General features: G+C 41.4%; 1 protein-coding gene across 1 annotated transcript in view; it reads right to left on the bottom strand.

Moving 5' to 3' along the window:
• arhgap25 (Rho GTPase activating protein 25) overlaps nucleotides 1–25250 on the bottom strand; it is a 54199-nt gene extending 28949 nt beyond the window's left edge. The window contains exons 1-5 of the mRNA XM_034171231.1: nucleotides 25187–25250; nucleotides 17179–17381; nucleotides 9333–9420; nucleotides 8059–8172; nucleotides 6322–6526 (exon numbers count right to left, since the gene is read on the bottom strand). Of these exons, the coding sequence (XP_034027122.1) occupies nucleotides 6322–6526; nucleotides 8059–8172; nucleotides 9333–9420; nucleotides 17179–17381; nucleotides 25187–25250 (674 nt within the window). The remainder of the gene's footprint in view (nucleotides 1–6321; nucleotides 6527–8058; nucleotides 8173–9332; nucleotides 9421–17178; nucleotides 17382–25186) is intronic.
• Between the last annotated feature and the right edge of the window lie 1596 nt (nucleotides 25251–26846).

Below are 26846 nucleotides of genomic sequence, written 5' to 3' on the forward strand. Positions count from 1 at the left end.
CACATTAGCAGCTGACACTATTTTATTATTATTATCATCATTCATTTTATAAAAAAAATTAGACATTTAGTGCTGATATTCTCAGATAAAGTAAGTCCCTTCGGCTGCTCCCTTGTTTGCACTTGGGGTCGCCACAGCAAATCCAAGGTGGATCTGCATGTTGAATTGGCACAAGTTTTATGCCGGATGCCCTTCCTGACGCAACTCCACATTACATGGAGAAATGTGGCAGGGGTGGGATTTGAACCCGGAACCTTCTGAACTGAAACCAAGCGCATTAACCACTTGGCCACCACCCCTGCTGCTGATATTCTCAGATGGCGTCTGGATTTCATAATCACTTATATTAGCAGATGCCAGTGGTGGCGGTGCTCATCCCCAGATACCACAGCGTTAGTGTAGTACTCTCACTGTCGTGTACTACTCTTACTGACACACTGCGATACTGCAAAAAAACAAAAAAAAGTAGAGTTGTAGTTGAGTTTCACTCCATCATTGTGACAGACTGTACATCAGGCCCGAGGGCACTCCAGCAGCCCCTCAAAGATTCAACCCCTGCCTGCCCTGCCTCTTTTTTGCAGAGTTCTGTCTCAAGACGTTGTGATGTTGAGTAATGCTTCATGCTGCAGTTTGCCAGAACAGGATGTGGTTTCACCTTCACCACAAAGCCAGAATCTATGAGCAGCTCCTCACATCGCTCGTGTCTGCTTCACATTTTCAGGAAAATAATAAATAAATAAAAAGCCATTAATGGAATGAGGTTTGGACAGAGTTTTTGTTGCGCTGCACTGACCCTTGTGTAGTACCACAGAGTCTGAAAAGTACTTTTGGAGATGTTTCAGAGTGTCTGCGGGAACTGTGACTCTGCTGATGTCAGAACCAAACAGGATTTCCGGTGTTTCTGAATGACTGGAATAAATATTTTCTAAATATGTCACAGGCTCTAGTTGTCTGTGAAAGCAGGGTCCTTTATATGTCTGAGCCCAGATTATTCCCTCAGGACCACTGACGACCTTTTTCCAAACCTCAGAGTATAAATGAAGATGAAACCTTTTCTTTTTATACATTCCCTAGGATTGGATTGTTCAGTTACATTTGTAAAATTAACTTGCCAATATTTGATTCAGGTAATGATTTTTTATCCTTGGTCATATGATGATTTTAATTAATAGTGTGAAGCAATATTCAACTCATTTTATTGAAAGCTGGGGGGGGGGGGATTAAAAAGCGGGTTAAAAGATCTGGGATTTCAATTTTTTAAGTGAAATGCAAACAAACTTCAGGATACAAGTCCAGGAAGATTAAAGGCAAATACTTTTGATCAAAGGCCAAAATTATGACCAATGGTCAGCAATCAGTATCAAAGATTAGTAAGATCAAACATCAGGAACATGACCAAGATTTGCAAGCAGGTCAAAGTTCATGATCAGTGTTCAATAATTAGCGTCAATGGTCAGCAATTAGGATCAAAGTTTCAATCAATCAAATAACAGGTTTAAACTTCAGGAACAAAAAATATGAAACATAAACAAGGATGAGGATTTGTGGTCAAAGTGGAGAATCAAAGTTCATGGATTGAAAGCATCAAAAATCAATAGTCAATTGGTTCCATCAAAGTCAGGATCAGGAGCGATGGTCAGCAATGAGGATAAAAGAATAGAGATAAAGATCCACATCAAACTGCTGCTGGCTGTGGACCAAAAATGAGCAATCAGGGTCAAAGGGCAATACATACAGTGAAAGGTCAGGGTCAAAATCAAAGGTTCAATGTTGTATTATTTGGATCAAAAATCAGTAATCACAATAACAGACAGATGTATGCACTCTACTGAGTGCCCTTATTATTATTATTATTATTTTTTTTTTTACATTTTTTGCATATATATATATATATATATATATATATATATATATATCAACTAAGAAATCCCACAAATGTTTGGAAGGGTACAGAAACCAGGCACAGGCACCATCCCTACAGTGAAGCATGATGGTGGCAGCATCATGCTGTGGGGATGTTTTTCAGCAGCAGGAACTGGGAGACTAGTCAGGATTGAGGGAAATAAGAATGCAGCAATGTACAGAGACATCCTGGGTGAAAACCTGCTCCAGAGCGCTCTTGACCTCAGACTGGGGCGACGGTTCATCTTTCAGTAGGACAATGACCCTAAGCACACAGCCAAGATATCAAAGGAGTGTCTTCAGGACAACTCTGTGAATGTCCTTGAGTGGCCCAGCCAGAGCCCAGACCTGAATCTGATTGAACATCTCTGGAGAGATCTGAAAATCGTTGTGTACCGATGCTCTCCATCCAACCTGATGGAGCTTGAGAAGTGCTGCAAAGAGGAATGGGCAAAACTGCCCAAAGATAGGTGCACCAAGCTTGTGGCATCATATTCAAGAAGATTTGAGGCTGTAATTGCTGCCAAAGGTGCATCAACAAAGTATTGAGCAAAGAGTGTGAATATTTATGTACAGTGGGGTAAAGAATTATTTAGTCAGCCCCTGATTGTGCACGTTCTCCTACTTAGAAAGATGAGAGAGGTCTGTAATTTTCACCAAAGGTACACTTCAACTGTGAGAGACAAAATGAGAAAAAAATTTCCAGGAAATCACACTGTAGGATTTTTAAAGAATTTATTTGTAAATTATGGTGGAAAATAAGTATTTGGTCAATAACAAAAGTTCATTTCAATACTTTGTAACATAATCTTTGTTGGCAATGACAGAGGTCAAACGTTTCCTGTAAGTCTTCACCTGGTTTGCACACACTGTAGCTGGTATTTTGGTCCATTCCTCCATGCAGATCTCCTCTAGAGCAGTGATGTTTTGTGGCTGTCGCTGGGCAACATGGACTTTCAACTCTCTCAACAAATTTTCTATGTGGTTGAGGTCTGGAGACTGGCTTGGCCACTCCAGGACCTTGAAATGCTTTTTATGGAGCCACTGCTTTGTTGCCTGAGTTGTGTGTTTGGGATCATTGTCATGCTGGAAGACCCAGCCACGTTGCATCTTTAATGCTCTCACTGAAGGAAGGAGGTTTTGGCTTAAAATCTCACGATACATGGCCCCGTTCATTCTTCCCTTAACACAGATAACTTGTCCTGTCCCTTTTGCAGAAAACAGCATGATTTTGCGGAAAAGCATGATGTTTCCACCCCCAGTAGATATGGTGTTCTTGGAATGCACCTCAGCATTCTTCTTCCTCCAAACACAAGGAGTTGAGTTTTTACCAAAATGTTCTATTTTGGTTTCATCTGATCACATGATATTTTCCCAATCCTCTTCTGGATCATCCATATGCTCTCTGGCAAACTTCAGACGGGCCTGGACACGTACTGGCGTAAGCAGGGGGACATGCCTGGCACTGCAGGATTTGAGTCCCTCTCTGCGTAGTGTGTAGCCTTTGTTACTTTGGTCCCAGCTCTCTGCAGGTCACTCATCAGGTCCCTCTGTGTAGTTCTGGGATTTTTGTTCACCGTTCTCATGATCATTTTGACCCCACAGGATGACGTCTTGCGTGGAGCCCCAGATCGAGGGAGATTATCAATGGTCTTGTATGTCTTCCATTTTCTTACAATTGCTCCCAAAGTTGATTTATTCACACCAACCTGCTTGACTATTGTAGATTCACTCTTCCCAGCCTGGTGCAGGTCTACAATTTTCTTCCTGGTGTCCTTCGACAGCTCTTTGGGCTTGGCCATGGTTGAGTTTGGAGTCTAACCGTTTGAGCCTGTGGACAGGTGTCTTTTATACAGATGACTTCCAACAGGTGCCATTAATACAGGTAACAGGTGGAGGACAGAAGAGCTTCTTAAAGAAGAAGTTACAAGTCTGTGAGACAGAAATCTTGCTTGTTTGTGGGTGACCAAATACTTATTTTCCACCACAATTTACAAATTAATTCTTTAAAAATCCTACAATGTGATTTCCTGGAATTTTTTTTCTCATTTGTTTTCTCTCAAAGTTGAAGTGTACCTATAATGAAAATTACACACCTCTCTCATCTTTCTAAGTAAGAGAACTTGCACAATCAGGGACTGACTAAATACTTTTTTACCCACTGTATAACCTCAATTCCAATGAAGTTGGGACATTGTGTAAAATGTAAATAAAAACAGAATACAATGATTTGCAAATCCTCTTCAACCTATATTCAATTGAATACACCACAAAGACAAGATATTTAATGTTCAAACTGATAAACTTTATTGTTTTTGTGCAAATATTTGCTCATTTTGAAATGGATGCCTGCAACACATTTCAAAAAAAGCTGGGACAGTGGTATGTTTACCACTGTGTTACATCACCTTTCCTTCAATAAGCGTTTGGAAACTGAGGACACTAATTGTTGAAGCTTTGTAGGTGGAATTCTTTCCCATTCTTGCTTGATGTACGACTTCAGTTGTTTAACAGTCCGGAGTCTCCATCGTCATATTTTGCACTTCATAATGCGCCACACATTTCAATGGGGGGCAGGTCTGGACTGCAGGCAGGCCAGTCTAGTACCTGCACTCTTTTACTACGAAGCCACTCTGTTGGAACACGTGAAGAATGTGTCTTGGCATTGTCTTGCTGAAATAAGCAGGGACGTCCCTGAAAAAGACGTTGCTTGGATGGCAGCATGTGTTGCTCCAAAACCTGGATGTACCTTTCAGCATTGATGGTGCCATCACAGATGTGTAAGTTGTCCATGTCATGGGCACTAACACACCCCCATACCATCACAGACGGTGGCTTTTGAACTTTGCACTGGTAACAATCTGGATGGTCTTTTTCCTCTTTTGTCCGGAGGACATGATGTCCATGATTTCCAAAATAATTTGAAATGTGGACTCATCAGGCCACAGCACACTTTTCCTTTTTGCGTCTGTCCATTTCAAATGAGCTCGTGTCCAGAGAAGACAACTGTGTTTCTGGATGTTGTTGGTGTATGACTTTCACATTGCAGAGTTTTAACTTGCACTTGTAGATGTAGCAACAAACTGTGTTAACTGACAATGGTTTTCTGAAGTGTTCCTGAGCCCACGCGGTAAGATCCTTAACACAATGATGTCAGTTTTTAATGCAGGGATCAAAGGTCACAGGCATTCAATGTTGGTTTTTGGCCTTTTTGTCACTTATGTGTAGTAAGTTCTCCAGATTCTCTGAATGTTCTGATTATGTTATGGACTGTAGATGATGAAATCCCTAAATTCCTTGCAAATGACAGTTGAGAAACATTGTTCTTAAACTGTTGGACTATTTTTTTCATGCAGTTGTTCACAGAGTGGTGATCCTCCCCCCATCTTTGCTTATGAACAACTGAGTCTTTCGGAGATGCTCCTTTTATACCCAATCGTGACACTCACCTGTTTCCAATTAACCTGTTCACCTGTGGAATGTTCAAAACAGGTGTTCTTTCAACATTCATCAACTTTCCCAGTCTTTTGTTGCCCCTATCCCAGCTTTTTTGAAATGTGTTACAGGCATCCATTTCAAAATTAGTGAATATTTGCACAAAAACAATAAAGTTTATTAGTTTGAACATTAAGTATTTTGTAGAACAAAAAAGGAGTTTTCTGTGCAGCACAAAAAATCCGGTGCAACCACACAGGACTGACTTGTAAAAGAGAAAAGCAGCTGATGCATCACATCGAAACGTTAGTCCCTCTTGTTTGTCCAGCACCTTAATAAATTTTTCAGCACCTATTTCTGTGTTGCACCAGCTGCTTTTCTCTATTAAATATCTTGTCTTTATGGTATATTCAAATGAATATAGGTTGAAGAGGATTTGCAAATCATTGTATTCTGTTTTTAATTTACGTTTCACACAACGTCCCAACTCTATTGGAATTGGGGTTGTACATGTGATTCCTTTTGTTTTTCATTTTTAAGAAATTTGCAAAAAAAAAAAGAAAAGTTTTTTCATGTTGTCATTACAGGTTATTGTGAGTGGAACTTTTTGGGGAAAAAATGAATTTACTCTATTTTGAAGGCTGTAACATAACAAAATGTGGGAAAAGTGAAGAGGTGTGCATACTTTCTGGATGCACTGTATAATAATGAATCTACCCAATATTAAATTCTTAAATTCTGTGTATTTCAGAGCAGGCCAAACGTTTTCCCTCGGTTTAATTTAAAAAATATATTCTTATTTAACTGAATTTTTTTTTTTTTTTTTTTGTACATAAGCCTGCTAACAGGTACATGGATGTGATCCAATAACCTCTGCACTGGAGGTTTTGACATGTAGAAGAACCACAAGGCTTCACGGTCACAAGACGGGTGGACAAACCTGCTTGGATCATTTTTTCAAATGTCTGCAGTCTCCACTCTCACCTGGGGAAGGACGGTCTCTCTCCGGCGTCAAAGGCATCTCGGAACTGTCGGACAGCGTTGTCCTGACCCGGCAGGCGGAAGATGCCCTCCTCGTTCAGGCCGTGCTGCCTGATGTACTCCACACAGGTCTGCACCAGGATCGGCACCATGTGAGGCCCAAAGCGCTGCTCGTACGTGACTGTGTCCACCAAGTTCTTTCCAAACACTGAAAACAGGGAACACACTGAAACACGCTGCAAACTCTGAAATATCTCATTTAGCTAAACCAGGAATAAAATGAGTTTTAATGCTGCTTCAAACCACTGCTTAAGGAATCAAAGGGGAATAAAATCCCTGCTTTGGAACATGTTGTTGGACTAAAGCTTTTTTTAAAAAAATAATAATGAAGTTAGCGTTTAAAGTTCACATTTAAGACCAAAGATTTATTATCACACATTATCCACTAATCTATTGAACTGTTTACAGTAATGTGCAAAAATGTAAAAAAAGCAAATTACATTGGTATTCTCTCTGTATGTATCTATAACTATCTTTAAATCCCCCTTCCAAATATACTCTACAAATATACGGACCTGATTGACAACCTGAAATATGACAGAACATCTGTCCATGATGGGGTGGATGGTAAGATATCATGACATGTTGGATATTCTTCCCCCCCCCCCCTCACCATTATCAAGAATTCTGTACTATATTTTGCCAAATTCAACCCACTATAAACTTGGCAGTATTAAACAATGATGCAGCAACCTTCCATTCAGGATAGAGGAACCTTTAAACTCTATATTTCATGGATGTTTTATGGTCCCAGTTTGATTGATGGTGAACGATATTTGTATTCTTTCTGTATGTACCTATAGCTATCAACAATAGTAATATTTCCTATTCTAAAGTACCTTTAAATCCCCCTTCCACATATACTCTACAAATATATGGACCTGATTGATGACCTGAAATATGATAGAACATCTGTCCATGATGGGGTGGGTGGTAAGAGAGAATTTACACAAAAAAGGGTCACACACTTTAGAATGGAGGATAAAAATGTGTGATAATACCGCAGCAGACTTGCTATGCAGGAATGACCCATTTTGGAATCAATACATTTGTGTGATTCTGAAAAGAACCATTTCAAATATACAAATAAAAAGTGCTAATATCTTTAAAATATGTGCTTTGGCCAAACAAAAATGACTGTATTTATAAAGAAAACTGCTACACATAGTGATGCCCATCAACATGGGCAGCACAGTGGATAAGTGGTTAGCACTGTTGCCTCACAGTGAGAAGGTCATGGGTTCGATTCCTGCCTGAGGCCTCTCGGTGTGGAGTTTGCGTGTTCTTCCCATGTTTGCACGGGTTCCATCTGGGTGCTCCGGCTTCCTCCCACATCCAAAGACATGCAGGTTAGAGGGATTGTAAACTTTAAATTGTCTGAAGGTGTGTGTGCGGGTGTGAATGTGTTCATTTGTCTACATTTGACCCTGCAAAAGACTGGTGTCCTCTCCTGGGTGAACCCCGCCTCACACTCTATGACTGCTGGGGTAGGCTCCAGCTCCCCCCCCCCACATGACTCTTAACTGCAGTAAGTGGTTGAAGATGAGTGAGTGAAGATCCTGTTTCAGTTTAACACTTCATAAGGCAGAGGGATCTTCTGAGGACCACAAAATATGAGTCAAACAAACTGGAGATAATTCCATGACTTCATGTGGACAGCAGTGTGAGGCGTGCACGGACCTGCACTGGTGTGCATGCCGATGACCCTGCGCAGTGTTCGGACCCACTCCTCCATGTCGCTCTGAGAGTTTGCCATGAAAACATAAGGACAGCGCTCTCTGTCTCCACTTTTACCTGGAAAAATAACAGATACGGTTGAAGAAAGTCCATCTCAGTACAAATGATTTATTTATTTATTTATTTGTAAGATGCACAGAATTCCAGCAGGGCCTGTGATTGGTCAGTTCCCTGCAAAAAGAGGCATATCAGCCAGTTGTGGCATCAGACCCATGATTGAAAAAAATTGATATAAAGGAAAATGTTAGAAAAGGTTAGAAAAATGTGACAAAGTGGGCGGGGCAACATCTGTATGACATCAGAAGAAAAATAAAAAAGGACATTGTGGCCAGTTTTATTAAAGATACTGTAACTTTTATACAACTCATCATATTAAAACTGCTGAGATTTGATGGCTAATAATGTTTTAATATGACAAAGGCTGTAAAAACTAAACTTGTCCTTCCACAACTTTTATTCAATTGTCCCATAATTTTAAACTGTTCATGCATCATTTGGATTAATTTTCTGCAGTTTATATGGTTCAGCTCTTCAGGATCATTATCAGGTGATAACACACAAAAGGACGCGACAGAAACCTCAGCAGATACCATTAATAAAAGCCGACGGAAAGAACATTTAGACCCCTCTGTTAATGACTCCTCAGTGATTTATGCAACTCTTATGGATCAGGGTCATATCACTCATTCCCAAGCTTCACTAAAATGTCTTATCCTTTTCCATCGACTGAACTTGACACTTACAAACTACTAATGAAAATGGAGGAATTACATAGTAAAGCTTAAATTTTACTTTTCATAAGAGAAGGACAGGGAGCATCCATCCCCATTGTCTTAGAAGCAAAAACATGAATGGAAACAACATTGTGGCAGTCGACAGCAGAATGCAATCTACAAACTGACCACCAGGTGGCACTAAGTCCTGCACAGTGTAGCTTTAAACCCAAGAATGGAATGATTAAAACATGACCAAGTTTGAGTAAACAAGAAACAATTCGACATTTTAGGTTAAAAATAAATAAATAAATAAAAATCCAAGATTATTAAGAAAATGTGGTCACTAAATGTATTTTTTTCTCCTGATGTGACTATTTGGAGCTCTGCAGAACCCCCTCCCCTCCCAAAGAAAAACAAGGAGAATACAAAGAGAAGGAGGTCCAATCAGTTGTAGCCAGGTCAGTGACACGTCCTTTAAAAGTCACTTAAACATGGTCTTACGTGGTATGATCTCGAACATGTACTTTCCTGGGTCGTCCGAGTTTGGTGGGAGTTCATTGACTTTACTGAACCTCAGCTGGATGACGCCCTGAAGACAGAAACACAAAAGGATCTCACTATTGAACAAAAGCAGCTCTGCTGTTTGAGGGATTTACATTTAAAGTTCTCTCTCTAAATAAATAAATAAATAAATCATCAAGGATCCCAATGAGAGAGCAAATCCCACCACTTAGCTCAAAGGTGTCCGTCTGTCCTGAAAAACAAACATACTGAGGCTGATTTACACAAGAAAGCAGTTTGAGGAGAGTTTGCTGCTAAAGACTTGATACTGGTAGTGAGTATAACAGGCAATAAAGAAGCGCTTTGGGACATGTGGATGAACATGATTGGATGCTGTGAGTCAGTTGCTTTTGGGGAGGAAAATGAAATAAACATTGTTTATGATTTAACTGCACAGGTGAATATGAATTCAGTTTATTACAACCCCGATTCCAATAAAGTTGGGACATTGTGTGAAATGTAAATAAAAACAGAATACAATGATTTGAAAATCCTCTTCAACCTATATTCAATTGAATACACCACCAAAGACAAGATATTTAATGTTTCAAACTGATAAACTTTATGTTTTTGTGCAATATTTGCTCATTTTGAAATGGATGCCTGCAACACGTTTCAAAAAAGTTGGGACAGTGGCAATAAAAGACTGGGAAAGTTTATGAATGCTCAAAGAACACCTGTTTGGAACATTCCACAGGTGAACATGTCACTGGACAACAGGGTGGTGTCATGATTGGGTATAAAAGGAGCATCCCCATTCACAAGCAAAGATGGGGTGAGGATCACCACTTGTGAACAACTGCGTGAAAAAACAGTCCAACAGTTAAGAACAATATTTCTCAATGCTCAATTGCTAGGAATTTAGGGATTCCATCATCTACAGTCCATAATATAATCAGAAGATTCAGAGAATCTGGAGAACTTTCTACACGTAAGCGGCAAGGCTGAAAACCAACATTGAATGCCCGTGACCTTTGATCCCTCAGGTGGCACTGCATTAAAAACTGACATCATTGTGTTAAGGATCTTACTGCTTGGGCTCAGGAACACTTCAGAAAACCATTGTCAGTTTAAAACAGTTCGTCGCTACATCTACAAGTGCAAGTTAAAACTCTACCATGCAAAGTGAAAGCCACACATCAACAACATCCAGAAACGCTGCTGCCAACTGGACAGATGCAAAGTGGAAAAGTGTGCTGTGGTCTGATGAGTCCACATTTCAAATTGTTTTTTGGAAATCATGGATGTCATGTCCTCTGGACAAAAGAGGAAAAAGACCATTCAAGATTGTTACCAGCGCAAAGTTCAAAAGCCAGCACTCTGTGATGGTATGGGGGTGTGTTAGTGCCCATGGCATGGACAAAAACCAACATTGAATGCCTGTGACCTTTGATCACTGCATTAAAAACTGACATCATTGTGTTAAGGATCTTGCCGCATGGGCTCTGGAACACTTCAGAAAACCATTGTCAGTTAACACAGTTTGTTGCTACATCTACAAGTGCAAGTTAAAACTTCTGCAAAGTGAAAGTCATACACCAACAACATCCAGAAACGCAGTTGTCTTCTCTGGACACGAGCTTCATTTGAAATGGACAGACGCAAAAGGAAAGTGTGCTGTGGTCTGATGAGTCCACATTTCAAATTGTTTTGGAAATCATGGACATCATGTCCTCCGGACAAAAGAGGAAAAAGACCATCCATTTTGTTACCAGTGCAAAGTTCAAAAGCCAGCATCTGTGATGGTATGGGGGTGTGTTAGTGCCCATGGCATGAACAACTTGCACATCTGTGATGGCACCATCAATGCTGAAAGATACATCCATGTTTTGGAGCAACACATGCTGCCATCCAAGGAACGTCTTTTTCAGGGACGTCCCTGCTTTATTTCCATCAAGACAATGCCAAGACACATTCTGCACGTGTTACAACAGCATGGCTTTGTAGTAAAAGAGTGCAGGTACTAGACTGGCCTGCCTGCAGTCCAGACCTGCCCCCCATTGAAAATGTGTGGCGCATTATGAAGTGCAAAATATGACGATGGAGACTCCGGACTGTTAAACAACTGAAGTCGTACATCAAGCAAGAATGGGAAAGAATTCCACCTACAAAGCTTCAACAATTAGTGTCCTCAGTTTCCAAATGCTTATTGAAGGAAAGGTGATGTAACACAGTGGTAAATATACCACTGTCCCAGCTTTATTGAAATGTGTTGCAGGCATCCATTTCAAAATGAGCAAATATTTGCACAAAAACAATGAAGTTTATCAGTTTGAACATTAAATATCTTGTCTTTGTGGTGTATTGAATTGAATATAGGTTGAAGAAAATTTGCAAATCATTGTATTCTGTTTATATTTACATTTTACATAATCTCCCAACTTTATTGGAATTGAGGTTGTAGTTGATAAACAAAACCAAAAAAGCCAATAAGCTGTGACTTTAGCGATCTACCTGAAATAACATGAAGCTTGATTTTTGATGACTCATATTTACAGGGGGGTGCCACAAATAGCAAAAGACAGACACACGACCTTTCTGCACACACATATGTGGTCAGACGTTTACATACACCCATGTTATGGTGATATTGGCCTTTCAGCGATTCCTCTGAAATGTTCTGAAATGTGCAAAATTATTTAACAATGTACATCTTTAATAAGGATTTAAAAAACAAGGGCAATATTTACCCTAATCTGCAAAGTCTTAGAGTCATGAGTTTCATCACTGTCCATGAAGTCCTTGTGGGGTGATTATGTACACTGAACTTCAGAGATTCTGCCCCCTGGTGGCTACAGTTATAACTCAAACATCCTCCGTGTTGAACCCGTCTGAGGTCTTAGTGAAGAGACATTTTGTACCAAGCTTCACTTTGATACATGACGTAATTTTCAAAATATTGCGTACACAAGGTTTCAGAGACCACAATTAGAATCACACCCACACAACTTCAAACCTGTCACAGGAGTTTTAGAGGTGCCCCGGTGGAAAGAGTTTCACCTTGGCACAGTCTTGGACGTGTACGCATCTAATTCAGCACCACTGAATTAGAAATCCAAGTGTATGTGTTATTTTGAGACAGTCTTGAATTCAGAAGACCCAAAGAAAATTCTTGCTTATTTTCCTATTTAAGATGTATGTCGTTCAATCTCTCTCCCTGAGAAAAGAACATTTCAAAGAACCACCGAAAGCTTGATATATCGCACTCTGAGTGGCAGGAAAAGCCCCCGCGGTCGCTTGACTGCTTGTTTGATCTCAGGATGCTTGGTCCCAATTCAGTGAAATTTCTAATTGTAGAGAAGTATGTTTTCTTCACACTACTGGATTAAATTACATTGGACCACAATCAAAATTTTAAATTTTGCAACAACTAGCTGTTGGACTGATTGTGTCTAATCGATGCCAGCGTGTTCAGTCACACACTGACAAGAAGAGAATTGTTGGTCCAGTTTTAAAAAGTGCTTCAAATTGCAACATTCAAATTAATTAGGCTGATTGAAATTAACAATAAATCATACTTATACCAATTTGCTGATTTTAATTTGGACAAACAATTCATTTAACAGTTACCATTTACACTCACCGGCCACTTTATTAGGTACACCTTGCTAGTACAGGGTCGGGGTTGGACCATCTTTGCCTTCAGAACTGTCTTAATTCTTCATGGTATAGATTCCTGAGGTGGGATGAAGTCATTATCAAGTCATTCTGAAGTCATCAGTCTGCAAGTCCCAAGTCAAGTCTGAAGTCAGCTTGCAAACAATTGGTGGTCGTTATGACTTCAGACTTGACTTGGGACTTGCAGATTGATGACTTAACAGTGTCTTTGTCCCATCTCTGAGGTGTTGGAAACGTTCCTCAGAGATGTTGGTTCATATTGACATGATGGCATCACGCAGTCGCCCATTCAACCAGTCTGCCCATTCTCCTCTGACCTCTGACATCAACAAAGCATTTTCATCCACACAAATGTCGCTCACTGATGTCTTCTCTTTTTTGGACTACTCTCTGTAAACCCTAGAGATGGTTGTGTGTGAAAATCCCAGTAGATCAGCAGTTTCTGAAATACTCAGACCAGCCTGTCTGGTACCAACAACCATGCCACCTTCAAAGTCACTTAAATTCCCTTTCTTCCCGGTTCTGCTGCTCAGTTTGAACTTCAGCAGTTCGTCTTCACAACGCCTAGATGCCTAAATGCTTTGAGTTGTTGCCATGTGATTGGCTGATTAGCTATTTGTTTTAACAAGCAATTGAACAGGTGCACCTAATAAAGTGGCCAGTGAGTGTACACTCCTGTGCTGTTCATGTGTGAACGGACTGGGTGTTGAGTCGGGTTGTGGAAACCAGAAATTTAGGCAGGTTTGCTGAAGAGGAAAAGTCATTGTTTTTTTCGTCATAGTCTTGACTAAAATGTCATTTAGTTTTAGTCAACTAGGTCAGTAAATCTATTGGATATTTAGTTGACTACAGTCTTATGGTACTTAATCAAGTACATTTGAACTAAAGCTAAAACAGGTCAGATGACTAAGTTATGACTAAAACTAAATGATATTTTAGTCAAGACTATGACTAAAACTGAACCACAATACTTTCTTAAAATTAACACTTTTACTGACCTCGACTTTGCGGTCAATGCTCTTTGTGTGATCTTTGTGGAATTAATCTAAACTCTGCTGACATCAGTTGAGAAGCTGAGTGTCAGAGTTTGACCTGGTCCTGGATCAAGACTAAAATCCAGGCTTTCAGTGTCTTCCTGGACTCGGCCATCAGAAGTGTATCTGTATGTTCTGAGAGTGTTGAACTTGTAGAGATATCCACTTATCTCAGCAGTGACATTCATGTCTCTGGGTCCTCGGCCTTTGAGATCAAGAGACACCTGAAAAGAACTGAAGATATCATAAGGTCGCTGGACATAGGTGTTTGGTGACGTCAATGTCTTTGCAGGAGAATAAATGAAGCTCCGAGTCTTTAGGGTCCTGGTTCTGCCTGTCTTACTGTACGGTCGAGAGACTTGGAGGTAATTTAACCTGTAACCTAAGGTGACGACTGGATGTCTTTGGTGCCAGGTCTCTTCAGAGGTACCGCTGGAATGACTTCGGGTTACTTAGGGAGACTTGGATGAGGGGTATCACTTCGCATTGTGAGGAAACGTCAGCTTTGACACTTTGGTCATGTGGTACATCTCTCTGTGTTGGGGACCCCTGCAGCTGGAGAAGACCAAAGACATGCCCACATGCCACCTGCCTGAGACGGGGACCCGCGGGGCCACTGCATGCTCCCAGACCTGATCTGTCACCAATTTACACCATTTAATTTAATTAATTAGTCTCCATTGTTTTAGAACAGGAAACATTGAATTTGTACATCACAGATGTTTTTTGGCGACATTCAGTCTGCTGGAAAATGAAGCTTTGAAACACAGCTGATCTTTTAAATGCTATTTTCCGTTTGTTACTTCAGAACGTCCGCTGCCCTTCTCCTCTCTCACTCTGTCCTCCTCCCACTCATTTCAATTTTTAAACAAAGGTCAAAAGTGATAATCTGCTTTTGGCTTTGAGCTTTTTGTGCATTTCTCATAAATCTGTGCTGTTCTTCTGAACCAACATCAACCAAAGACAACCAGAGGACTAAAGGATAAAGGCGTGAATTAAAAAAATAATATAAATCAATATTTTTTCATTTCCTGCACACGTATCAGATGTGTTAAAACCATCACATCATCCTGAGAACTGTTGAAGTGAAAAAGCAAAGACTGCACAGTCCTGACTGGGTCCTGATTTAATATTAAAGAGGTGAGGCTTTTCAGCTTTAATATGAGTCATTGGATCTCATAAAAACACACATTAAACTTCTAGCCTCCTTTAAAAAAAGTCTCTTTTTCAGGTTGGTAAGACTACTTATTTTTATGCCTGTCACTTTAAATGGAAAGGAGGCTGCTGTTTGCCACACCCACGCTTTCCTCTGACATGTGGCCTCTCTTTGTGTCACACAGAATGCTAACCAGCTCAGTGGACATGTCCCACCAAGGATGGACTTCTAGCCTAAAACAAACAGATTTAGGTTTATATTTTGCCTATATGAAGTCAGTTTCTAGGTGCAAAGATAAAGAATTACATCTGCCACTCGATGTTGCACTTGCATCATACTTCAGGATGTAAACAAAGCTTCCCTCCTCAGCCACTCCTCCTCAACCCTCCTCCTTCCACCCTGAGCAAAATAGTCTGTATTGGAGTCTTTAAACAGGTTTAACTGCTCTCGGTGTTGGAAAAGGGATTCACCTGGTTTCAAGTGTGACCATATTGTTGTTGAGGTGTATTTTTTATCCTGTAAATGTGATATTTGGACATATTTCTGGAACACTTCTACTGTCTGGCATCTTGGAAAAAATTTAACAGCTATGCAATGAGTTGTGAGCAATGCTGTCTCTTTATAAACAGAGAGGTGTGACAGTTTCACAGGGCAGGACGATTCACATTTGCAAGCAGAAATCTCATGCGCTAAATGTGCATGTGCAGTCAGACCAAGTATGTAAACAGGAGAAAGAAAAGCTCAGAGCACAGAGGGAGTGTTTCATCATTGTCTGCACAAGAAAACATTAAGTGCCTAAATTTTTGGATATAAAACAGTTGCTGAATAATATATAAAAGTGTAAAATATCATTTGCTTGCAGCACATTTACATGTAAAGGCTGGATTAAAAACTATTTTTAAAATCTGACAAATTTGCCAGATTATCAAACAGACACAAAAATGGCTTTCAGTGGATGGAAGACTCTCTTCTTCTTCTTACAGGAAGTGTGCAGGTTTAGCCACACGGCATCAGTGCTTGTGTTGTTGACTGCTAAATAAAACCCCCATCGAGGAAAAGTATGACTGCACAGAATGCGAAATAAAAATTAGACAAACTGTCAGTGGAGTCTGTTATTAGTTCAATTAATACATGGTGGGCCTCAAGGCTCAGTCTTTGGTCCATTCACATGACAATGGAGTTACATCAATCACAAAGTAGGACACAATCTAGACAAGAATCGCCCACGTGTCTTTTGACAAATTCAAGCCAAGACTTCAAAAGTTTTCTTTTTGTAAATTTTGCAACAGCGTTACTAAGAAAACACACAGTTAAATAGCGGGATTAAGAAAATTTTTGACATTTGTAGATCTGCAACTTCATTAACATCACTCCTGATCAAGATCCAGATCTTTATGCAGATCTACATGAACGTTCCTCCCTTGTTACAGGACTGATCATCTCACCGAGTTTCATGGAGATGCTTTGAGAAACTGTGAATATCAAATCTCACTCACTCATCTTCAACTGCTTACTCCAATTAAGGGTTGCGGGGGGCTGGAGTCTATCCCAGCAGTCATAGGGCATGAGACAGGGTTCACCCTGGACAGGACACCAGTCTGTCACAGGGACACATATAGACAAACAAACACATTCACACCTACAGACAATTTAAAGTTTCTAATCCACCTAACCTGTGTGTCTTTGGATGTGGGAGGAAGCCGGAGCACCCGGAGGGAACCCACACAAACACAGCGAGAACATGCAAACTCCACACAGAAAGGCCACAGGTGGGAATTGATCCCATGACTTTCTTACTGTGAGGCAACAGTGCTAACCACTAAGCCATTTTTTTTTTAAATAAAATTAAAAAAATCTGATCAACACCATAATTTAATGAGTTCCTCCTGATCTGACTGATCTTCCCCACAAAGTTTGTGGAGATATGCTGGAGATGTTTTCAGTAATTGTGCAAAGAGTCAAACAGCGATGATCGTACCTGGACAGTGGTCTCCTTGTCGTCTTTGTGGTACGTCAACATGCTTCCTCTCAGCACAAAGTAACGCTGCTGCCAGTTCTTCACTAAGGACCTCTGCTGCTTCTTCAGCCAGCCGCTCTTCAGGGGCCGCTCCATGACCCTGAGGGGGCCTGCCGTTGCGGGGTTGGGGCCTCCTTCTCCGGGTATCACACTCTTGGATCGCGCTGTGTCACAACACAAAAAAAGCAGTCAGTAAAAGTGAGAAGAAGAACAAAGCGTGGCAGCAGAAATAACAAGTCAACAAAACATCAGCAGTTCTCAGCTGCAGCGATGAGCTTCCTGTTTTTGATATGAATAAACATCGATTCTGTGGAAGGTTAGACCTGCAGACTGGAGCCTACTTTTAGTTTCAGAGGCAAAGGAAGCCGCTACTGACCAGCTTCCTGTGGAAAAGTATTTCATTCAAACTACAACGTGACCATCAAACAAAAAGCTGCTGTAACCGAGCGGGAAAGGTCAGCCCAAAACGTGCTTCGTGCTATTTTAAGATTTCTGAACAATGTCACTTTTAACTCAATGAACACAATGAAAAGATAAAGAGACTTAGTTTAAAATAGCGATGAAAAGTGACGTTTCATACAGTCAGCAGACAGAAAATTAGGCACATCTTTTCAGAATAAAACAGTATAAACAATAAATCAATACCAACGTTAACAAAGTTATTATTACGTTGATTAAACGAGGGGAGACAAGGAGGAGGAGCTTATGTGATCAAAGAGTTCTGCCTGTTTTTGTACAAAATATTACAAAATAAAAAGCAAGCAAGAGATTTTGACCAAAGTTTGGAGGAAGGTTTATTGACTTGGGAAGATTTGGATACGGTGCATCCAGAAAGTATTCACAGCACTCCACTTTAGCTAGGCACTTATTCCAAAATTGAGTAAATTCATTTACTCACAACACCCCATAATGACAACATGAAAAAGGTTTTTAATTGATTGCAAATGTATTAAAAATAATAAACTAAAAAATTATAATAAATCACACGTACATAAGTATTCACAGCCTTTGCTCAATACTTTGTTGATGCACCTTTGGCAGCAATTACAGCCTCAAGTCTTCTTGAATATGATGCCACAAGCTTGGTGCACCTATCTTTGGGCAGTTTTGTCCATTCCTCTTTGCAGCACCTCTCAACCTCCATCAGGTTGGATGGAGAGTGTCGGTGCACAGACATTTTCAGATCTCTCCAGAGATGTTCAATCAGATTCAGGTCTGGGCTCTGGCTGGGTCACTCAAGGACATTCACAGAGTTGTCCTGAAGCCACTCCTTTGATATCTTGACTGTGTGCTTAGGGTCATTGTCCTGCTGAGAGATGAACCGTCATCCCAGTCTGAGGTCAAGAGCACTCTGGAGCAGGTTTTCATCCAGGATGTCTCTGTACATTGCTGCATTCATCTTTCCGCAATCCTGACTAGTCTCCCAGTTCCTGCTGCTGAAAAACATATCCCAAAGCATGATGCTGCCACCACCATGCTTCACTGTAGGGTCAGCGCCTGGTTTTCTCCAGACATGACGCCTGGCATTCACCCCAAAGAGTTCAATCTTCGATTTTGTTTCTCATGGTCTGAGAGTCCTTCAGGTGCCTTTTGTCAAACTCCAGGTGGGCTGCCATGTGCCTTTTACGAATGAGTGGCTTCCGTCTGGCCACTCTACGATACAGGCCTGATTAGTGGATTGCTGCAGAGATGGTTGTCCTTCTGGAAGGTTCTCCTCTCTCCACAGAGGAATGCTGGAGCTCTGACAGAGTGACCATCGGGTTCTTGGTCACCTCCCTGACTAAGGTCCTTCTCCCGGATCGCTCAGTTTAGATGGGCAGTCAGCTCGAGGAAGAGTCCTGGAGAATCCAATCTTCTTCCATTTAAAGATTATGGAGATTACTGTGCTCATTGGGACCTTCAAAGCAGCAAAAATGTTTCTGTACCCTTCCTCAGATTTGTGCCTCGAGACAATCCTGTCTCTGAGGTCTACAGACAATTCCTTTGACTTCATGCTTGGTTTGTGCTCTGACTATCAGGTGTGGGACCTTATATGTAGACAGGTGTGTGTCTTTCCAAATCATGTCCAATCAACTGAATTTACCCCAGGTGGACTCCATTTAAACTGTAAAAACATCTCAAGGATGATCAGTGGAAACAGGATATACCTAAGCTTAATTTTGAGCTTCATGGCAAAGACTGTGAATACTTATGTACATGTAATTTCTTAGTTTTTTTGTTTGTTTTTAATAAATTTGTAAAAATCCCCCCAAAACTTTTTTTTCACATTGTCATTATGGGGTATTGTGTGTAGAATTTTGAGGGAAAAAATGAATTTCATCCATTTTGTCTGGTCAATTTCATTTAATTTGTTAATATACACTCAACAAAAATATAAACGCAACACTTTTGGTTTTGCTCCCATTTTGTATGAGATGAACTCAAAGATCTAAAACTTTTTCCACATACACAATATCACCATTTCCCTCAAATATTGTTCACAAACCAGTCGAAATCTGTGATAGTGATCACTTCTCCTTTGCTGAGATAATCCATCCCACCTCACAGTGTGCCATACCAAGATGCTGATTAGACACCATGATTAGTGCACAGGTGTGCCTTAGACTGTCCACAATAAAAGGCCACTCTGAAAGGTGCAGTTTTATCACACAGCACAATGCCACAGATGTCGCAAAATTTGAGGGCGCGTGCAATTGGAATGCTGACTGCAGGAGTGTCAACCAGAGCTGTTGCTCGTGTATTGAATGTTCATTTCTCTACCATAAGCCGTCTCCAAAGGCGTTTCAGAGAATTTGGCAGTACATCCAACCAGCCTCACAACCGCAGACCACGTGTAACCACACCAGCCCAGGACCTCCACATCCAGCATGTTCACCTCCAAGATCGTCTGAGACCAGCCACTCGGACAGCTGCTGAAACAATCGGTTTGCATAACCAAAGAATTTCTGCACAAACTGTCAGAAACCGTCTCAGGGAAGCTCATCTGCATGCTCGTCGTCCTCATCGGGGTCTCGACCTGACTCCAGTTCGTCGTCGTAACCGACTTGAGTGGGCAAATGCTCACATTCGCTGGCGTTTGGCACGTTGGAGAGGTGTTCTCTTCACGGATGAATCCCGGTTCACACTGTCCAGGGCAGATGGCAGACAGCGTGTGTAGCGTCGTGTGGGTGAGCGGTTTTCTGATGTCAATGTTGTGGATCGAGTGGCCCATGGTGGCGGTGGGGTTATGGTATGGGCAGGCGTCTGTTATGGACGAAGAACACAGGTGCATATTATTGATGGCATTTTGAATGCACAGAGATACCGTGACGAGATCCTGAGGCCCACTGTTGTGCCATACATCCAAGAACATCAGCTCATGTTGCAGCAGGATAATGCACGGCCCCATGTTGCAAGGATCTGTACACAATGTTTGGAAGCTGAAAATGTCCCAGTTCTTGCATGCCCGTCATACTCACCGGACATGTCACCCCTTGAGCATGTTTGGGATGCTCTGGACCGGCGTATACGACAGCGTGTACCAGTTCCTGCCAATATCCAGCAACTTCGCACAGCCATTGAAGAGGAGTGTACATCCATTACTGCATTTAAACACATTCCAACATATTCTGGGATGAGCCAATTTAGGGCAGTTAATGAGGTAAAGAAATTAAATAATGATATAATTTCAAACATGAAATCGAACATGAGGTCTACAGGTGATTTGATACAAAAGCAGTATATATTGTGAATTTTTCCTTTGTGAGATCAATAAAGTTTATTTTTATCTTTATCCATAAAAGGAAGGCTGACTTTTTCAGTAGCAAAGATGGGCAGAGGATCTCAAATTTGTCAACAGGGGTGGGGTGCTGGACTGGCCTGCCTGCAGTCCTGACCTGTCCCTGACAGAGAATGTGTGGATTTATAATGAAAAACGCAACAATGATTCTATACTGTTTTGTCCCATTTGTCCTGCAAATACATCTTAAAGTGTTTAGGACGTGTTTGCAGGACAAATGTGGAAGAAATATCTCCAGAAACACGTCATCGCTTGGCATCCTCAATGCCAAAACATCTTTGAAGTGGTGTGATAATAGATGTAGATTAACAAGGGAAATATATTAAAAACAAATCTTAATACCCATATTTAAAATATTTTTAAAAATAATTATAATAATAATAAAAAATGCCCACCAAACTTTTTGCGGAGGACACAAACAATGTCCTGTTTTGAAAGTATTCCCAAACACTGAGCTATTTGTCAAAACATTTTTATATATAAAACAAACTGAACTGTAAATGCATTTTAACCTGTGACTCACCAACGCTGCCGGGATAAAGGACGTTATTTGTCAGACATCACAGGATGAAACACTTCATCATCACTCGTATCGGTTTCCTGCAGATCACCATATCTATACTTCCTGTACTGATCACGGTAAAGATGTGTCTTACAGCAGCTTGGTTCCGTGATGAAAGGGCAGATCCAGCAGTAAAGCGGCGAGGCCCGGTGAGACGTTCAACGTAACACGCTGGTGGGATAGCCGCCGGTGATCGCAAAGGGATTTGAGCACAGCTGCTCAGTTGTTCTTAAATTCACCGTGTCTTGTTAGGCAAGATGAAGAGAACAAGAAGGGGAAGGGTGTGTAAACAGGAAGCGGCCGCATCACCCAGAGGGCTGGCGACACTTTGAAGGCCGTTTGAAAACGTTTTGCTCTAATTTTAAGCCTATCAGAACTCCTCGTTTAGTGGAAAATTAAAACATGGTTGAGGACCACACACACAGACCCACACACTCCCTCAGCTGACAAACCCACTGAGACGGGTTCAATACCCACCTGCCCAGAAAGGCAGAATATCTGAAAATAAACTGGATCCTTTCTGGGTACTGCGCCTTGATCACTCAGTCCAAACACATGCAGGCTGGGCGTACATTAACGTTAGCTGTTAGCATGTATCGGCCTTCACGCGGACACATCGGCCTCGCTGACAGACCGTCCATGTACCTGCACAACCACACAGAACTCTGCACTTCTATGTCAGAACATTGTAGTAGTAGTCTACAGTCAGAGTTGATGTTGCTGGACAGAGGTATTTTGCGGCGCCAACACCAACGTAAGAGAATGAAGATCCAAGTCTTTAGGGTACTGGTGCTTCTTGGCAGTGACTCTGGGACCAGAGACTGAAGGCAAAAACTGGGCGTCTTTGGTACCAAGTCTCATCGGAGGATACGTGGGTATCCTACGTGGGTATACATACATGGGAATGATTTTCTGTCAACTGAATAGTTACATAGGGCAGCAATTCCAAAACCTGCTGTTAAGAGCAAATACCTGATTCAAGAGGGGGTTTTTTTGTTGTTGTTTTTACGTTTACCAAGGATGTAATAAAATCATCAGCATTTATTTATTGATTGATTTATTCGTCTGTCTGTCTGTTAGCAGGATTACGGCAAAACTACTACACGGACTCTCATCAGATTTGCACCACAGATAGATATTCAGCCATGGAAGATGCCAATAAATTTTGGACGTGATCCAGCTCAGGTGGGACGGTTTGGAGACAAAGTCAGAGAGGTGAGATTGAGATGGTTTGGACATATGCAGAGGAGGGACCCAGGGTATATAGGGAGAAGGATGCTGAGGATGGAGCCACCAGCAGGAGGAGAAGAGGGAGACCAAAGAGGAGGTTCATGGATGTGCTGAGGACATGCAGGTGGTTGGTGTGACAGAGGAAGATACAGAGGACAGGGTGAGATGGAAACGATTGATCTGCTGTGGCGACCCCTAACGGGAACAGCCGAAAGACAAAGAAGAAGAAGAAGAAGAATCCAGATTCAGATTCTTGATCATGTTTCACTTTATATAGGCACTGAAGGATTATATCAAAACTACTTCAAAGATTCTCACCAAATTTTCACCACAGATAGATATTAGGACATGGAAGACTCCACTGAATTTTGGAGGTGATCTGGATCCGGATTGGCGGATGTCAGAAATCTCTGATTGCTCTTTATTGTTCTGATTCTATTGTTTATCTCATGCCTGACTTAATAGCATGCATGTCGCAGGCACTTGACCTTTACTTTAAAATGCAAATTTCCTATAAATTCTCTCACCCCATCCCTGAGGGAAAACAAAAACCTGGAGCCACCACTGGCAGGAGGCTGTACTGAGTGTTATAGCTGCCGGCTGCACACAGTGAAAATGTCATCAAACACAACATCCGTCAATCTGACTGCTGTGCACTAAATTTAAAATACACATAACTGCATGAACCGCTGTTCACACATGAACACGTGTCATTGGTCAACTTTTTCTCCCACCCGCTGGGAAGAATGTGTGAACAGGCCATTTTTAGGAATAAACCACTTAAAGGTTTCAGTTGATTGTCTGAAATGTTACATAGGAACCGCTGCCTTCAGTGATTTAATATCCAGTTTACTATGTTGATAATCAGCAGAACAATCACACAGTAAGAACAGTGGAAAAGTCTGCCTTATTTTGAGCTTTCACGTTTATTTTTTAAAAATGTTACCAAAGTGTTGGTACTAAAAAATATTTGTATTATTGTTTAATCTGCTGATTAGATTTGGGATTATTTATTAATTGCCAAATAGTTATTGGGTTTTTTATCTGTCCATTTAATCGATTCCTGAGTGGAGGTGTGCAACTGGTGCCATCAAGGCCACACACGACCCTTTATTTTACGAAGGTCCTTCTCCCCCGATCGCTCAGTTTAGACAGGCGGCCAGCTCGAGGAAGAGTCCTGGTGGATCTGAACTTCTTCCATTTATATTGTAGATGACTGAGGCCAATGTGCTCATTGGGACCTTCAAAGCAGCAGAAAGGTTTCTGTACCTTCCCCAGATTTGTGCCTCCAGACAATCCTGTCTCTGAGGTCTACAGACGATTCCTTTTTCATGCTTGGTTTGTGCTCTGACTGTCAACTGTGGGACTTTATATGTAGACCGGTGTGTGTCTTCCCAAATCATGTCCAATCAACTGAATTTACCCCAGATGGGCTACAATTAAGCTGTAGAAACATCTCAAGGAGGATCAGTGGAAACAGGATGCACCTGAGCTGTTTTAAGCTTCACAGCAAAGGCTGTGAATACTTACGTATGTGATTCCTTAGATTTATTTTATTTTTAATAAATTTGCACAAAAAAAAAACTTTTTCACATTGTCATTATGGGGTATTGTGTGCATTGTCAGTAGAATTTTGAGGAGAAAAAATTAATTTCATCCATTTTGGAGTAAGGCTGTAACATTGTAAATTGTGGAAAAAGTGAAACGCTGTATATACTTTCTGGATGCGCTGTGGGCTTGTATGTTAGCAAGAAAGATCAGCAACACCTAATCTGATTTTGATGAAACTTGGCAGAAGAAGTGATGTGACTGTATTTATGATTGGTCAAGGTCAGAGGTCAAATCCATGCTAATATATCGGGGAAAAATTAGAAATAGTTACATAGGCCTCAGGGCCTATGGAGGACTTACTTATTGCAGGTTAACTCTCTGTGGTTGGTTCACGGACACCAGGGGTGGATGATGTAACAGTGGATGGAAGTGATTGGCCGAACTGGAACGTAAGTAGCTTTAACATGTTTGTTACCCAGGATGCTGCACCAGGAAACAGATAACTGAACGTGAAAGCAGCAGATCCTGGACTCAAACCGTCATCAATCATCCAAACAGTTGATCACTGATTCGTTAAAAGACTCTTTGGTCAATCAACAAGTTGCTCCAGCATTACTGCATGACGGTAAACTCGTGTTCAAAACTACAGAAACAATTTTTTCGGTTTTATAAATTGCATTCAGCCGTCTTCTTGTTGGTTCCAGCCATAAATATCCAACGTACAACCCACAGGGTCAAGAGGAATTCATCTGATGTCATTCAGCACTTGGTAACATCAGACCAACATTCAGAGTGTAATTAATGTGAGAACGCTGCGGACAGTGAACGCATAACGCCCTTTGGCTTACCGATTCGAGTCGTCTCAGCCTTGAAGGTGCTGAAGTCCCAGTTCCGAGGTAGTTTCAGAGACATCGTCCTTAAAGCATGACACGGGTCAGGGTTTCATTTGACGCACAAACACAGCAGACATGTTGTACATCACACTTCCTACTTCCCGAGTGTAACCTTCTCCTTTTCTCTCTCTCTCTCTCTCACTCAGCCTGTCTGCACGCGTGGGGCCTCATGCTGCCTTTACTTCCATGTTCATACTTGTTCTGATGCAGATCTGCATTAAAGTCTTCAGCTCTGATTCACTAAAGCTGCAGCTTCAGGGCTTCATCCAGTCACTCGTTTTCAAATGACTAATGCACGTCTGCAAAAAAAAAAAAAAAAACAACTCGTCTGAGAGGAAATTATTTTCATGTTTGACGTCTTCATGAAGCAGAAGTGTTATTTTCATGTTTGACGTCTTCATGAAGCAGAAGTGTGTTTGGTTCACAGCAAAAAGCAGCAACAAGCCATGTTAGGTAATGAAGTCAACATTCAGAGCAACAACAGCCGAACTTCAGGAAATGTGACAGTGTTTATATCAGTTTAAAACAAACAAACAAAAACAATAAAGATTTTTATCCTTGAATCAGTTTGAAAGTTTGTCAGATGTTGGTGTGAAACTGTGGCTACGTCAGCTCTGGGTCCAGATCTCAGAGTGTCACAGCTGTTGCTGGGACGTGACCAATCCACACTGTTCGGACCAAAGACTAAAACCATCAATGGACTTTTGATCCAAAGCAAGACGGACATCTGTAGATATGGCAGCATCGTGAGACATCAGTTAGTATGACACTGTCACAGCAACAACATGCTGGATCCTTCCACTGGGCAGGCAACACAATGCACAAAGCAGAGCTTATTACAATGCAACGCGCAACACAACACGGGTCACAGCGCACAACACAAGACGCGATGCAGCATGCAACACAGCATGTAATACAATGTAGTGCACAAAGCAATACAGGGTGCAACACAAGGTGCAACACAGCATGTAATGCAATGTAGTGCACAAAGCAACGCAGGGTGCAACACAAGGTGCAACACAGCATGTAATGCAATGTAGTGCACAAAGCAATGCAGGGTGCAACACAGCATGTAATACAATGTAGTGCACAAAGCAACGCAGGGTGCAACGCAGGGTGCAACACAGCATGTAATGCAATGTAGTGCACAAAGCAACACAGGGTGCAACACAGCATGTAATGCAATGTAGTGCACAAAGCAACACAGGGTGCAACACAAGGTGCAACACAGCATGTAATGCAATGTAGTGCACAAAGCAATGCAGGATGCAACGCAAGGTGCACAAAGCAGAGCTTATTACAATGCAACGCGCAACACAACACAGGTCACAGCGCACAACACAAGACGCGATGCAGCATGCAACACAGCATGTAATACAATGTAGTGCACAAAGTAATACAGGGTGTAACACAAGGTGCAACACAGCATGTAATGCAATGTAGTGCACAAAGCAACACAGGGGGCAACACAGCATGTAATGCAATGTAGTGCACAAAGCAATGCAGGGTGCAACACAGCATGTAATACAATGTAGTGCACAAAGCAACGCAGGGTGCAACACAAGGTGCAACACAGCATGTAATGCAATGTAATGCACAAAGCAATACAGGGTGC

This window comes from Thalassophryne amazonica, chromosome 5, assembly GCF_902500255.1.
Source record: "Thalassophryne amazonica chromosome 5, fThaAma1.1, whole genome shotgun sequence".
Lineage (NCBI taxonomy): Eukaryota > Metazoa > Chordata > Actinopteri > Batrachoidiformes > Batrachoididae > Thalassophryne > Thalassophryne amazonica.